Here is a 14836-nt window from a genome sequence, read left to right on the forward strand (position 1 = left end):
AAACGAAAAATTCACTTTATTTATAAACTGTTGTTTTAAACATGCATTCTAGAATGCAAAAAACATCTGACACAGAAAGCTTTCCTGACAATAAATGGTACAAAAATTTGTGAAACACTATAGAAAGTATAATGGCAAGTCTTGTAAGAGCATCTAAAACAGATGAAATAAATACTGTTTCACATTTTAATCAATAATATTTCACTACTGTATTGGAAGTCGGGGTTTATGGGTGGAAGAAACCGCACAGATCCCACAAAATATGTCTAAACATTGCCAAGTATAGGTCAGGCCCCAGACCCCATGGCCCGGGATCATGAAGCGATCTTAGACTTAAATTTCAATTATTAAACTTGGAATGTTCCTGGCCTTTATTTTATCTGAAATAAAGATATCCACACATTTATCTTAATGATTTACCCAGAATTTACCTTGTCAAGCAATATTGTGATCTTGTTACTTCAGAAATAACCATTTTAGATTGATCTGAAATGTGTCTCTCATAAATGCAATCACTGTGAATTCAAGTCCAGCTCATGCTGGCTTCCTTTAAGATTGTACGTGGAAAGGTCTGCAATGTGTGGGTGGTGGTGGATTACCCCCTAGCTCAGCTCAGTGCCTCAACAAAATGTTGGTCGCCGTCGGGAAAGTGAAATATTCTTAAGTAGGGCATAAAACACCAATCAAATAAACAAATTAAACAACTCGACTATGCAAGCAAGTTTATAATTCATACATGTAAATTGTGCTTTTAATAAACCTTTAATACTTTTAAAATTAATACCCTAATTCTTCAACATTTTTGTATATGAAAGACTTTCAGTGCATTTTATGCAGTTTTAATTTAATTGGATTTTGGAGATAAAACTGCATTGGTTGGGTTGGCCAGTTTCTAGGCTTCACAAGTATAATTTTATCTGTCTTAACAGAATAATGCCTTCAGAATATGCTTGAATAAACACCTTTGCAAACATGCAAAAGGTTGGAGAATTACAGTACCAGTACTTCTGTAATTATACAAAATGCAAAAACCAAAAAAGAATACTTATGATGTGACCAAATGACAGACAAAACGCTGTACTTATACAGCTGCTTCTTTAATATTAGAACATGTATTCAATAAACTTCTTTAAAGTAAGAAATTCAATTTTAGACAGGCCAGCGAGAAGCTGGTATCAATAAAATGTCACCTCACGGGGAAGAAATACTCCTGTGGACTAGCATGACTAGGCTGTAATGTGTTGTCCATACTACCAAGGAGGCACCTGGAGAAACTGGTGTCTTTGCTTGTCTTTACAGTCTGATTAAGACAATCTCATCCAACAATGCAAAAAAAAAAAATCCTCATACTATAAGGTGGAATGTTGCAGTTCTCTTCTGACCCACGGAAATCACAGAGTATCTCAAGTAAAATGTTTGTAAATGTGTATCCGTAAACCCTTGAAATTATGATCATGTATCACAAAGGATTCTCATTGCACTTTTTCAACAACACCTGATGTGCAAAGTCCACTTTTTCCCACAAAAGTTTTTCATTGTACAAGAGAGTTTGCAGGGAAGTTTCATCCATTTCTAGCAGCATGCCTGGAAAATAAAAACATATGGAGTAAGTGTTGTCAGATTTATAACAACATTGAATTCTGTAGTGAATGAATTATTTTACAACAGTTTTCACTGACTTAATGAAGACATAAACATGTAACTGATGAATAAACAACTCAAGGGGCCTCCGTGGCTCAGTTGGTTAGCACGCTAGCGCAGCGTAATGACCCAGGAGCCTCTCACCAATGCGGTCGCTATCAGTTCAAATCCAGCTCATGCTGGCTTCCTCTCCAGCCATATGTGGGAAGGTCTGACAGCAACCTATGGATGGTCCTGGGTTTCCTCCCACCATCGCTGTCACTGGTGTAAAACACCACTCAAATAAATAAACAACTCAAAGCAAATCGAAATCAATATCATTATTTCCACTTGACAAACATTTTTGTACAGAAATCAAAAGCTTGTGGAAAACAGATGATATTCCTGTATGAATATTGTGACAGAAATCTCTACCTGTGCCAAATTGTTTTACTGTTATTAATAAATGAACAAAGAAATAAGCACCCATGATGTATGATTACATGTAGAAATACGGAGTACCCTAATTCCTCAACCTTTTCATATATCGAAGAGCAACTTTCAGCGCAATTTATACAACCTTTTTGATTATGGAGACAAAACTTCATTGGCTGGATTGTCCAATTTCATGGCTTCATAAAAAGTGTAATTTTATCAGTCCACACTGCATAACACCTTAAGAATATGTTTGAATAAAAACCTTAATAATGTCATAAATGAGGATATAACACAGGTTTAATAAAATATTTTTTTAATAAATATTTTTCCACTAGAATTTGTTCTTTTTAGCTAACAAATGTATTAAATCTCAATTTGGATCATATTTATATTTTAATAAGTTCATAAATATTTTCATTATTTAAGTCAAGTGCATATCTTTCGATATAAACAACAAATTTACATTCAAATAAATTTATCAGACAAGCTTCACATCCCTATTTACAACATTATTATGCAACAAAGATAAATACCAAAGCCCCAAATACCCACCATACCCAAATATTTTCAAATACCCTTTTCTCTTGAAAAAAAAAAATCCAAAAAAATATTAAAGATCATATTTACAAATAAGTTTTGATGCTCTTTCATCTGATTTTGGCATCATTTTTATGTTTTCTTCTCTTTTAATGCTTGATACAGTCAGGTCTTTTTTTATTGCGCGACTTGTTTAACACAATACCCAAGAATTTTTCATTTATACACTAGTGGTCAATTACAAAAGTGAAGGAAAACAGAATGGCTGGTGAACCACGAACATCTGTCAAGTCACTGACAAACTTTCCCACGTGTGACATAGACAGATGCACAACACAATGGCGGGAGTTATCCTGGATGAACAGAATCAACCTGAATGCAAAAAATCAGTTTCACAAGAGCCCTGTACAATCTCCATCATTTCCAGTAGATGACAAATGACGCAATTACAACAGATTTGTCCACAATTATGTGTTTCATACAGGCTATATTCTTGCTGGAAGTCAAAGTGTCTATTTGATCCATGTCCAACTCTAAAGAATAGTAAATCTACTGAATTCATTTCTACAAATCTTCTGTTGAAATTAAGAGTATGTACTTGTTTTTTCAGCATTTTGGTAAGAAACACCCACCTGTTATTTTCCCAGCATCTTCTGGATGGACTGGTTCAATTAAGTCATACAAGTACTGCCCAATTTCTGACTTTGTTGCTATGGTAACAGCATCTTTGTTACCATAGTTACTCTGTTCTAGGTGTTGCATGAAAGTTTTTTTTGATTTCTCCACAGCCTGTTTTAGTTTCTTGTCATCTCTCAGTAAATTTTCTAAAGTATCACAGTCCAATTCCAACAGCATCCCTATATTAAAAAAAAAAATATTTTGTACCTACATGTATGTTTAAAGGATCAGTTACAGTAAAATATATGCACCCTGACTCGCATCGTACAGATGACTCTGTTGGAGCTTTTTCCAGTTTCTTCCAACTATGATGCTAACCACTGTGATATTGGCTAGTTAAAAATCTGTGTGTTTTGTTAACTTACACTTATAGCTGTGAATAAGCAACTCTTTCTGGCTTGGCCATTCTCTCTGTGAGTCAAATTTTTATTTATTTATTTGATTGATGATTGAACTTGTACAACGGCAGCCAGCGTTATGGTTGGAGGACACCGTGACAGAGCCCAGGGGAAGGAAACCCATGACAACCATAGTGTAAGCCAGCATGACTCACAGTGACCACTGGACTCACAGTGACCACACTGTTGAGAGGCTCCTAAATCTTTGTGCTGCAATAGCACGTGAAACCACTTGGCCACGGAGGCCCCCTCATGGGTAAGAGGTACTGCTGTGGACTAGAGTGTAGTGCATTGGTCCATACTACCAAAGAGTGTATTTCTTTGTTTTGTTTTATAATGTACACACTCAAGAATTTTTCGCTTACACAATGGCAGTCAGTATATCATGGGTGGAAGAAACAGGATTGTCTGTGTAGTGGTTTACCACCAACCTTTGGCAAGGTATATAATATTGGTGAACTCTTTCTACAGGTGACATTTGTCATCATGGTGGAAGACAAATGGACATAGGAAGGTCTGGCAGCAACCTGCAGATGGTTGCTCCCAGTTTCGTCACACTATAATGCTGGACCCCGTTCTTGAGTATAGTGTAAAACATCAATCCAATATTATAAAATAAATTAAATAAACAAATGGACTCCAGTAAACTTCATGTAAGGCAACACGAATACATACACAGCCTTGAGAACAAGAGAAGTGTCTGTGATTTACGCGCATGGTGATAAACCATGTGTTTTACAATCTTACACACCTGTTATCTGAGCACAGAGTCCAGACTCCAAGTGTGAAATCTTCTCGTATAATCTGTAACCCAGGTCAAGTTTTGTGTCGTTACCACTGGTCCTGTGGACAAGAAATATGAGACAGGCTGAGCCAAGCAGGATGTCTTTCATTGAATAATGAAATAATAATAAAACTTCTGTGTTCAAAGAACAAAGAAAATCTTCATCATTACAACTTCTTAAATAAGTACAGGTCAATGTGAGGAACAATTTGCGTGAAAATAAAATCGAGAGAGAAATAATGAAAGAAATTCAATCAAAGCCCAATAAAAACTTTAGAATAGGACAATTTTATGGAGGGTCAACCAGATTACCTTCAACGAACATACTTTTACTGATGGCCTGACAGGTGGAGAAAACTGGAGAAACAGAGTACGCATCACCCTTCACCAGGTGTCGGATGCGGTTGCCATGGTTTCCTTCACCCCTGATCCATAGGCTTGACACTGACTATTTGTGCGAGTGAAATTTTCTAGAGTACGGTTTTATGGCATTATATGTAAACACAAATAAATATGTTGATAAATAGATAAATTAAACCCTGCACAAAATTAAAACCTTGCATTCTTGAATTGAAAACTTTATGCCCCTCCTTATTACAACTTACACACAACTCCTGGCAGCAGAAATTCTTTTCTTGAATAGGTTATCGTCTGTCAGCATGAGATATATATCCTTGGTGCAGCACTCCATCAACATGCCCGTGAGTTTACGTGGAACGCTCGGACTGTCCATCTGACAAAACTCCCACACCTTCTGATAAAGGTGATCCCCTAGTACTTCTCTGGTATTGGGCATGCTTGTACATTCATCCGTCTGTTCGTTAGTCAGTCTGTGTGCTTCTCCATTGAGTTGTGAAGATGTCCCATTCATTTTACAACATAATGGCCCGATGGCTTAACAAATAATTACCTGTGGCTTGTTAAATCACCTCTGAAAATAGACAAACACAGAACAATTAAATCACTCAAGAGTCCATATATTTAAATTTATATAATATTTAAATTTAAATTTATATAATACATATTTAATAAATTATTTTATTTGATTGGTGTTTTACGCTGTACTCAAGAATATTTCACTCATACAACGGCATCCAGTAGTAGTGGGGGAAGAAACCGGGCAGAGCCCAGGGGAAACACTCATCTATCTACAGGTTGCCCAGGGGAAACACTCACCTATACACAGACCCCCTCCATGCGATATATTTAAAAGAAAAGACAAAACTAGACAAATGTGTATAATTACTGACAAAAATGTCCCACAGTTTTAACTTCAAATTCGAACTTCACTCTGACATATTTGAATGCATACACCTCACAGGTTAGAGTTGAAAATTATTCAATTTCCACCTGTAGTATGCTTGAGTAAGTTTACTAGTGACGACACACTTAGGGACACTACCTGGCATGCCGAGTCAGCATTTCAGGAGTCTCACAATCGCACACCTTCACGGGCAGTTTAGGCGAGACATGGTGGGGGCTCTTACAAACTTACACGACCAAAAGGTGTGATTTTACGGCACCTGCTAAACTGATTATTCATCTGGCATTGTCATGTATGTTGGCTCAACAGTGCTGTTAGCAGGCACTGTAAGTGAGCGAGTGAGAGCTTAGGGTTTAATGTAGTACTTATGTAGTCACATAATGAAAAAGGAGGCATTAGAGTGCATGTACTTGCAATGTGCCTCCTTTCTGCAGGACAGATTTCCACCGCTTTTTTATCTAGTGCTGCCTCAATGAGACATTATACTGATAGGAGTCAACAAGTCTTTGCACTATCACCTATATACTGAACGCCAAGCGAGGAAGCTACAACTTCCTCTTTTAAGGTCTTAGGTGTGACTCGACCCAGGACTGACCCTGGATGGACCGCCTGCGAAGCACAGCCATCAGGACCGGGTTACAGGTACTGTAAAATCAAGCCAAATTTAGCTGCATTAGTTTGTAAGTCCACACAATGTGTCGTCTAAAACTCAGGGAACATGCGAGGCTCCTAAAAATGCCAACTCAGCTTATTGATAGCATTACTGACACATTATTTGGCAGACAGCATTAGAATGTTGAGGACAACACTGAAAGTACTGATGTGTTTGTGGTAAGCTTAGGAAACAAGAAAGGGCCATGATCGTGTATCTGATCGCTGCCTTACAGAGGTACATATAGTGTAGCCTACCCTGTTCTATATTGTACATTGCACCGGTACAATATATATTTTGTCATCGTCTGTATTAAGTACATGTAAGCCTGTATGTAAATCAGTCCTATACAACATGACTCAGTCCTATACATGACTCAGTCCTATACAACATGACTCAGTCCTATACAGCATGACTCAGTCCTATACAATATGACTCAGTCTTATACAATATGACAATATGTGTGATGTGTTTACAATAGAGTTTGGTCATCATGGATGTAGCCTAGTATACATGGACATTTGTTGTGTTGGTAGCGAATATCAAATAATTAAATTCAAACAAGCCGGCTGATGAGTATCTGTTGACAACTTATCATATATATTAAACACATAAGTAACGACTGGCTTTCCTTTTTTTCTTTATCAGTTTAGCACTGATTATCATGCTGCCCAAGATTGCTCTGATAGGTTTGGTCAAATTTTTGGGAGGTTTTGGGCCTAACTCGAGATTGCTATGATGTGGGGTTGGCAAAATTTTCATAGGTCAAGGATAGCCCCAAACTAACATAAGAGCGCGCTCCATTTAAAACCTGATGCAGTTACTAGCCCTTGTCAAATATGTCAAGGCTGTCCTCACAGCCCTTCTCTTTCAGCATCACCAAGGAATCTCGGACCCACGCGGCCTAGGAAATAATACACTGACGTTGTGCTGACGATAAATCGACACACAAAAACAGAACGGAAGTATCTGCAAACTTAAGGCCGTTGAGAGATATCTGATAGATAATTTTTGTCTCAAACGCCATGGCACACTGCCACAGAAACTGCATCAGGGTTTTAAATGGAACGGTCTCTGATGTTGGTTTGGGGCCAACCACAGCCGAACAAAATTTTGCCAAACGGACCCATTTAGGAATATTTACTATGACGTGCTTGACACTGACTAGCTGACTGACTCTCTCGACACATACTAAAAGACAGTCATATACATGTGTTAGGCGACTCGATCAGACTGCGGGTCGACAATAGCTCTTGTGGCTCTTGCTGTCTGAAGCCAGTTGCGTGAACGTGACTGAAGGGAGATAACTCCTAACTGAAAGCGATAATAACCATAACACTTCAAGGAACTTCCTACATTCTCTGTTAGACTAAAAGGTTTGCATACAAGACGGCACTCTGCAGTTCAAAACGTTCGGATTAGCGTGTCAAAATCCACCAAAATGATGTGGTGCAAAATAATCATGAAAACGTAGACTTGCTAATGCGGACTTATCGTACCTTGCGTGTCAATATGGCTGCACCACTAGTCGTAATGCTCGACTTCCGCCTTCAAAAAGTAGGCCCCGGAATATATGTCAAAGAATGCAGCTAAGGAAGACGTCTGAACCAACGGAGTACGTTTGTGTTTTTGTTCTTAAATAAAAACCGGATAATTATTTGGACAATTATGCTTTCAGATTAATTTTATTATGATGTTTTCGATTTGCGGATGAATTTCGATCTCTTCCGGCCTTTTCCGCCATCTTAATCACAACGGTACGAACATGTGCTCACGTTGCACGCAGTGAAACTTCAAAAATCTTAAGAAAAACATTAAGTTTTTCGTCGAACACTCGGGCCTTATGTTGGTTGATAATCAAACTGAATAACTAGATTGGAATAAAGACTATAAGTGCGGTCAAAAGCTGCGAACCGCCTCGACAATCTTGGAGAGAGAAGAACAACAACAACTTAACGTTATCTTAACCTACGAAGTAAACTTACAGAACCGAAGTTTCATTAATATTACTTATTGGTATAAACGCAAGACAGTCTCTGTTGGGGGAGACTCAAGTTACTGTCACATGGTAGAGTGACGTCGATTCTGAGGAACCAACTTCTCAGAATGTAGCCAAGGATCTCGCCTGTGATCTCTTAATATGGGGGTTAGGTAGCTCTGACGGGCCATCCAAAATGATAACGGCCCTGATGCCAGCAATGCTACCTGTCATATAACTGTACCTGCTTTATGTCCTGTCCGTCACACATCAATGATGCGGCGTATAAAAAGTGTCTGCCCGTGCTCGTAGTTGACCGAAATGCACATCTCAGCCAGATGTCCCCTCTTCCAATCGCTAGTAAATGCAACAGAGCCAAAAACTGCATGGCCATCGCTGCTAGGCATATAACACAATGCCAGGTTGCTTTCACAAGTTCTCGCTGACCAATGTTACCTCGTGAACAAAATCATTTGGTTGCTCTTGGGTCCGTCTGAAGATAACAACATTCCCATGAAACATTGGCTGTCTACGCAAAATGTGCACTTATGACACATCTGATGCATCCAAAAGCTAAATTGCACCTAAGGCCATGGGCGAAAGAAGTGGAGAATAAGACAGCTGCACACACGATAGTCGCAAGTCTAGAATAAAACCTATACAGTTGACTTCGTGCTTGATTGACTCGGTGAATTGTTCTTTCTATTCAATATTCATGATAACTGATGAAACCATCACTAAACTTTTCATTTAAGACTGACTGGGTGGTCTCGTCTTGTTAGGTTGATTTCCATTTTGAGTCTTTTGACCCTTGGTTCCAAAATTTTAGTTCACCTGACTGGCCATGACTGCGCAGATTTATTTTGGCTAGTGAAATATTTCTGTGGATTTCAACAACATTTCGACTCGAGAATGAATTTATACTTGCAGGTGTGGTAACAAAGGTACTATTCTCTTCAATGCACGACAGGGATTTGCATGTGCTGCTGATTAAAGAGTGAATTGAAAGGCCCGCTTCATTCAGCACGTGTGATACGCACAGAAACTCTTAATGATTTTAAATGGGGTGACTTCTGACTAGAACTGCAGCATGCTGTCAGGCTCACTACAATATCTGGAACAAGTTCTACTCAGAAAAGTGAACAAAGCATGTGTTCAAGACCAGTCAGTCAATAAACAATGAAATTAGTACATACCACTACCATATGTGTATAAGGGCAACGAACCCCTTTCAGAAAAAGTCTGTGTTTTTTTTTATCTCAGGTTTGAAGATGTCTGCTGATCTGCAGTGGTTGGTTATCAGAAACAACTCCTCTTTTCTTTTGAAGGGGAGCGATCAGACTTTCAGCAGGGTAAGAGAATTCTGGTGAATTAGTAAAATGTCTACATACTGATTTAGAGATAAAAATTACAAACAATGTTTATAAGCTTCTCTTAACTTTTTCTTCAAATGACCAATGTTTAGAAGTGATTTAAGAAATTGAAATATTAATAAAGCTGCTTGTAATTAAGACAAAAAATTGAGGCTTTAATTTGGTGGACAGGAATTGGGAGAGAGTAATGTGTTGTGTGTTGTAGATACTTTGGCATAAGTTTGACAGAAACTTACAGCACCTGTCATTTATGTTACCCCTGCCCAGGGAGCGGGTCATTGTTTAGGGGTTAGAGGTAGGTGCTTGTCTTCTAGTTGCTTGGGCGTTGGGTTATAAAACTGACCAGCAATGTACAAGGGAAAAAACTATTGTATATGTCTTTAAGCAACAATCAGATAATAAATATTTTATTTTAAAATTTTTGTCTGAACAGGAACCCAACAATTTGAAGAACAGGAATTCTTTCCGGTACAACGGTTTGATCCACAAGAAAACTGTTGGTGTAGAGCCTGCTAAAGATGGCAAGGGCGTTGTCTTGGTAACCAGGAATAGCCGAGGTAAGAAGGGCCGCTGTCGAATGACAGCTAACATAGGACGTAACAGTTCGCATGGAGATTTTCCTCGTGAATAAATGTCCAGATTGAGATACGGCCCTGACATAGTGTGTCCGTCAGGTGGTATGGTATTTGTTGTTTTTGCATTGTGGCTGTGATATTGCTGAAGTGCAATAATGACATTATTGTGTATTATTTGTCCGTACAATAAAGCTACCGATAGATGCCACATTTAAACTCTTAAGCCGATATGCTATATGTGGCCGTAAAGTTGCCTTTGCCATTCCAATAAAAAACATAGGATTGTTTACAGGCCCTACTGCAATCTCTCTGGCCACCTAGCCACTGGGGACATTAACAAGCCAGTATGTAAGCCCGAAAACGAAAGCACATGCTCAGCTGTGAACCTGTCCATTCATAACAGTTTTTTTAAAAAAAGCCAAAAGCTAAATAAATGTTCAGGATGTAGAAGAAAAAATGCATTACAGATATATGTACACTTGCCTTGAGTTAGATATAATGGGCGTATGCCATACGGAAGGAGCTTTGAATTTAGCAGATATATATTATGCATGGAATAAGCATTGATTTGGTTGTGTGTAGATATGCAATTCATATCTGTAGCAGGGGCCTCCTTGGCTAAGGCTGTGAGCATGCCAGCTCAGCGGAATGACCCAGGAGCCTCACGACAATGCATTCGCTGTGATTTCAAGTGGAGGTCATGCTGGCTTCCTCTCCAGGAAGGTTTTCCAGCAACGTGGTTGGTTATGGGTTTCCTGCGGCCTCTGCCTGGTTTCCTCTCACAATAGTGGCGGCTGTCGTCGTATAAGTGGAATATTCTTGAGTACGGCATAAAACACAAATCAAATAAACAAATGAACTATTTGTAGTATAACCACAATTTGACTTTACAGCTCGGCATGTGAGTACTGAAGAGAATCCCCGTAAAAACAGCTGTCAGTCTGGTGTACTTCAGGTTATTTATTGTCTAAATTTACCTTGTAGGTTGGAGAAAACCCAACAAAAATTTCACCCGCGTAGAACTGAAGAAAGGAGGTCGTCGTACTCTGGCTTCTATCAGAGGTGTTCTCCGAAACAACAAATACAGGAAAGATTTGAAAATGGTGAGAACTTACAGCTGGTTTATGTAAAAACACATTTTAAGCTCAACCTAATTTCTCAAATTGATGTGTTTGCTTTAAAAAAAAAAGTTTGCCTTTTTAGGGGCAAATAAAGGTTGTAAATGTTATTTTTAGTGCTGCAACTTATATAATTCCACTAGGATATCATCCTACTTTCCATTCAATTCTAAAAGCACCTGAGTGAGATGAAGAGCACTTTATCCTGGATGAAATGCTGGATCAGATATTGCAGGCTAATGTCATTCTGTGTAATTTGAGAGAAATTTATTGCCTGGTCAGACATAAATTTTTCACATTCGTGAAATGTTCACGTCACATTTTGAATTTTGATTCTAAAATCTTGAGAAGATGTTAAAAGAGGAAGAATGAAAAAAAAATTTAAAAAAAAATTAAAGTATTACAAGGGTAAACTATAATTCGACACAGCAGACATTCCAGCACTTCACTGGTGGGAGGCAGCAGCAGGCAGAGGAGTTAAAAGGTGATATAGGAAAATGAACAACACTGGACGATATTCAGAGAAAGTATGGCAGATGACAAACCAGAGATTCTAGAATTTAATACATTGTGCGCAGCGTAAATGAGTTGTTGTGAATGATAGAACTGTTATACACTAATATTGTCCATAAAGCTGTTTGTAAATATCAAATTAGCTATTTAGTAACTCACTACTTTAGTTGTGTGAATAGATTTCACAAAAGTGCGGTTTTGGGGATGACATATTTTCGTAGGAATGTATACCAAAATAACACGGACTTCACAATCTGAACATTCAACTGCAGTTTTCACAGTAAAAAAAATGCACATATTTTATGCAGCAGTTTTTCCATGGACTCTTGTTTTTCCTCCATCTCTTTTTTTTTTTTCGTCGTTTCAATTGCATATATTAAGAATCTACTGGAGAATCTGACGTTATACAAATGTTATACTCGCTTGGGGAAATTGTGAAATAAAATGAGTCAAATATTTTTCTTGGACAGTGGTGAATGATCTTTCATCTGACAAACTTTCTTTTAAATGACACAACTACATGTGGTGGGATAGCATTTACCATATGTGCCGTCGTCGTATAAGTGAAATATTGGCACGAAAGAAGAAAAATCAGATATAAAATAAATTTACTTTTTGTTCTGTTTCAGTCTGCTGTTCGTAGAGCGAGCGCCATTCTTGCGAGCCAGAAACCAGTCGTCGTCAAAAAGACCATCAGAAAGAAGAAGGATTGAGTTTCCGATTTCATGTTAAACTATGAAGAAACTAATTAAAACAGTGGTAAACTGTTATATTTAGCCTTGTGTATTTTTTTTTCTCGCCTCGGTAAGATCAGTGAAATACGGACTTATATGTAGATGCAATAGTTTCCAGTATGTCTGCAAAATTATTTGTAACAAGCGGTTTGCAGGATGGCAAAAGGTAGACAGAAAATGTATTTTTCCTTATTGATCTTCACAATTTAAGTGTCACACAAAGTTATTTTGAAGCCGACCATGGTTGGTCAGTCTCGTTCATATCAGTTAAGCCACCGCTAGCCATGTGAAGAAACACCATCTGCTCATTTCATTTTGATCCACTTGAGTCATTGCTTTTATATTTTGTGATGGCAAATCAGCTTTGTTTTTAACACTTATTTGTGTCTAGAAGACTTCCACTCATGACCATGCTGCTGTTGGATCTGAAGAAATAATTGTAATTTAGTTGATGGCAATTTGATTGTTTTTTTTGTGCCATATGCAAGAATATCATTTGTAAGGACCCCAGCCAGCTTCATGGTAGGAGGAAACTGAGAAAAGCCACTAATTGGCAATTAAGGGGCATTTAATTGGCAATTAAGGGGAAAACCCAAGGGCCAAATAGCCTTGTGTCAGAAAGAGAAGTTTGCAATGATTTCAGGATCAGTGTTCAAGAAATCATGCAATGTGTGCCTTTGGACTTGGTTATCTCCCCTTGTTCGACTTGGACAGCAATGATGAAGCTGAAACAACTCGTTAAAACATTGGCCTTTTTGCTGAATTTATGCGAAAAAAATTGGTAAACTGATACCCGTGACAGGATGGGAAACTATAATGTGTTGTCTGTAACCCTCATAGCGGAGGAGGCATTAGTGACAGGTTGCCCTAATGTATGCTGTATTTCACCCTAAGTTTGGTAGGTAAAAATGCAATTTCAGAAGCACACCTGAGCCTTAAAATGATACTTTTGATGCCAAAACATACATTTTTCTGATGAGAAATTAATAAGCATCACTAATAAAACTCTTTAATGGCCCTTAAAGGTGAGTGAATTATTCAGCATCAATCAAAATATCGTTTGAAAACTGTTAAACTTTAGGTTAAATACACAGGGCTCGTATTACACTGCCTTGAAAATCGCCACCAGGAATTCCAGGTTTTGAATCGACTTGAAAAATGAACAAATGGTCCGGTCTCCTTGAAAACGAAATTTCTAACCACGTGCTTCCAGAATATTGTGCCAGTATAAATCGGGGCCTCCGTGGCTCAGTTTGTTAAAGCGCTAGCGCAGCGTAATGGCCTAGGAGTCACTCACCAATGCGGTCGCTGTGAGTTCAAGTCCAGCTCATGCTGGCTTCCTCTCCGGCTGTACGTGAGAAGGTCTTCCAGCAACGTGCGGATCGTCGTGGGTTTCCCCCGGGCTCTGCCCGGTTTCCACCCACCATAATGCTGGCCGCCGTCGTATAAGTGAAATATTCTTGAGTACGGCGTAAAACACCAATCAGAAAAAAAAAAAAAAAAAAAAGTATAAATCGACCTGATCAGGTTACAATAGGGCTACATGTGGTGTCATAATCAGGCGTCTTGGGTAAGATGCTTCAGTGGCCACAGCACTTTGGTGCATAAATTCGTCCAGTCACGCGTATACACTGCTGCAGTATGACCGAAATAATGTGTGTTACATACAGCGTTGAACCCAAAGCATCCATTCGCTGCTTACTTTTCCGTATGATACATTCCTAATTTCCCCAAAAAATATCTTGAAAAATGCACCTACCTTGAAAAAACCTTAAAAAATGAGATGTAAGTTGAGCACGAACCCTGAATACAGTGTGTAAGTATTTGTGTAACTAGGTGTGTCTTCAGCATGTTTATTCAGCGATGCAGCACTAAAATGTTCCACTATGAGCAGTGGTAGCTCTGCAAATTATTTGGCCATTGTCCAAGCTTAGCTACCAAATTCAGGCTAAACTTGGCTTGATGTCAATAGACCAGGTATATGTGATATCAAGCCAGGTTGATTGCAGGAAATGTGATTTTGTAATGTAAAACTTGGACATTTCGATTTATTTATTTATCTATGGTGTTTTATGCAGTACTCGAAGAGTATTTCACATATATGATGACAGCTTCAACATTTTGAAGACGGCACAATCGTGAATGACCAAGCCCCAGGTTCGTGCATGGAAGAG

General features: G+C 38.5%; 1 protein-coding gene across 1 annotated transcript; it reads left to right on the plus strand.

Moving 5' to 3' along the window:
* Positions 1 to 8107: 8107 nt before the first annotated feature.
* On the plus strand, positions 8108 to 12698 carry LOC135480483 (large ribosomal subunit protein eL28-like). The gene is made up of 5 exons (XM_064760326.1): positions 8108 to 8128; positions 9613 to 9701; positions 10156 to 10279; positions 11282 to 11400; positions 12558 to 12698. The coding sequence occupies exons 2-5, from the start codon at positions 9621 to 9623 to the stop codon at positions 12639 to 12641; spliced, it is 408 nt and encodes a 135-aa protein (XP_064616396.1). The 5' UTR covers positions 8108 to 8128; positions 9613 to 9620; the 3' UTR covers positions 12642 to 12698.
* The last annotated feature ends 2138 nt before the right edge of the window (positions 12699 to 14836 follow it).

This window comes from Liolophura sinensis, chromosome 13, assembly GCF_032854445.1.
Source record: "Liolophura sinensis isolate JHLJ2023 chromosome 13, CUHK_Ljap_v2, whole genome shotgun sequence".
Lineage (NCBI taxonomy): Eukaryota > Metazoa > Mollusca > Polyplacophora > Chitonida > Chitonidae > Liolophura > Liolophura sinensis.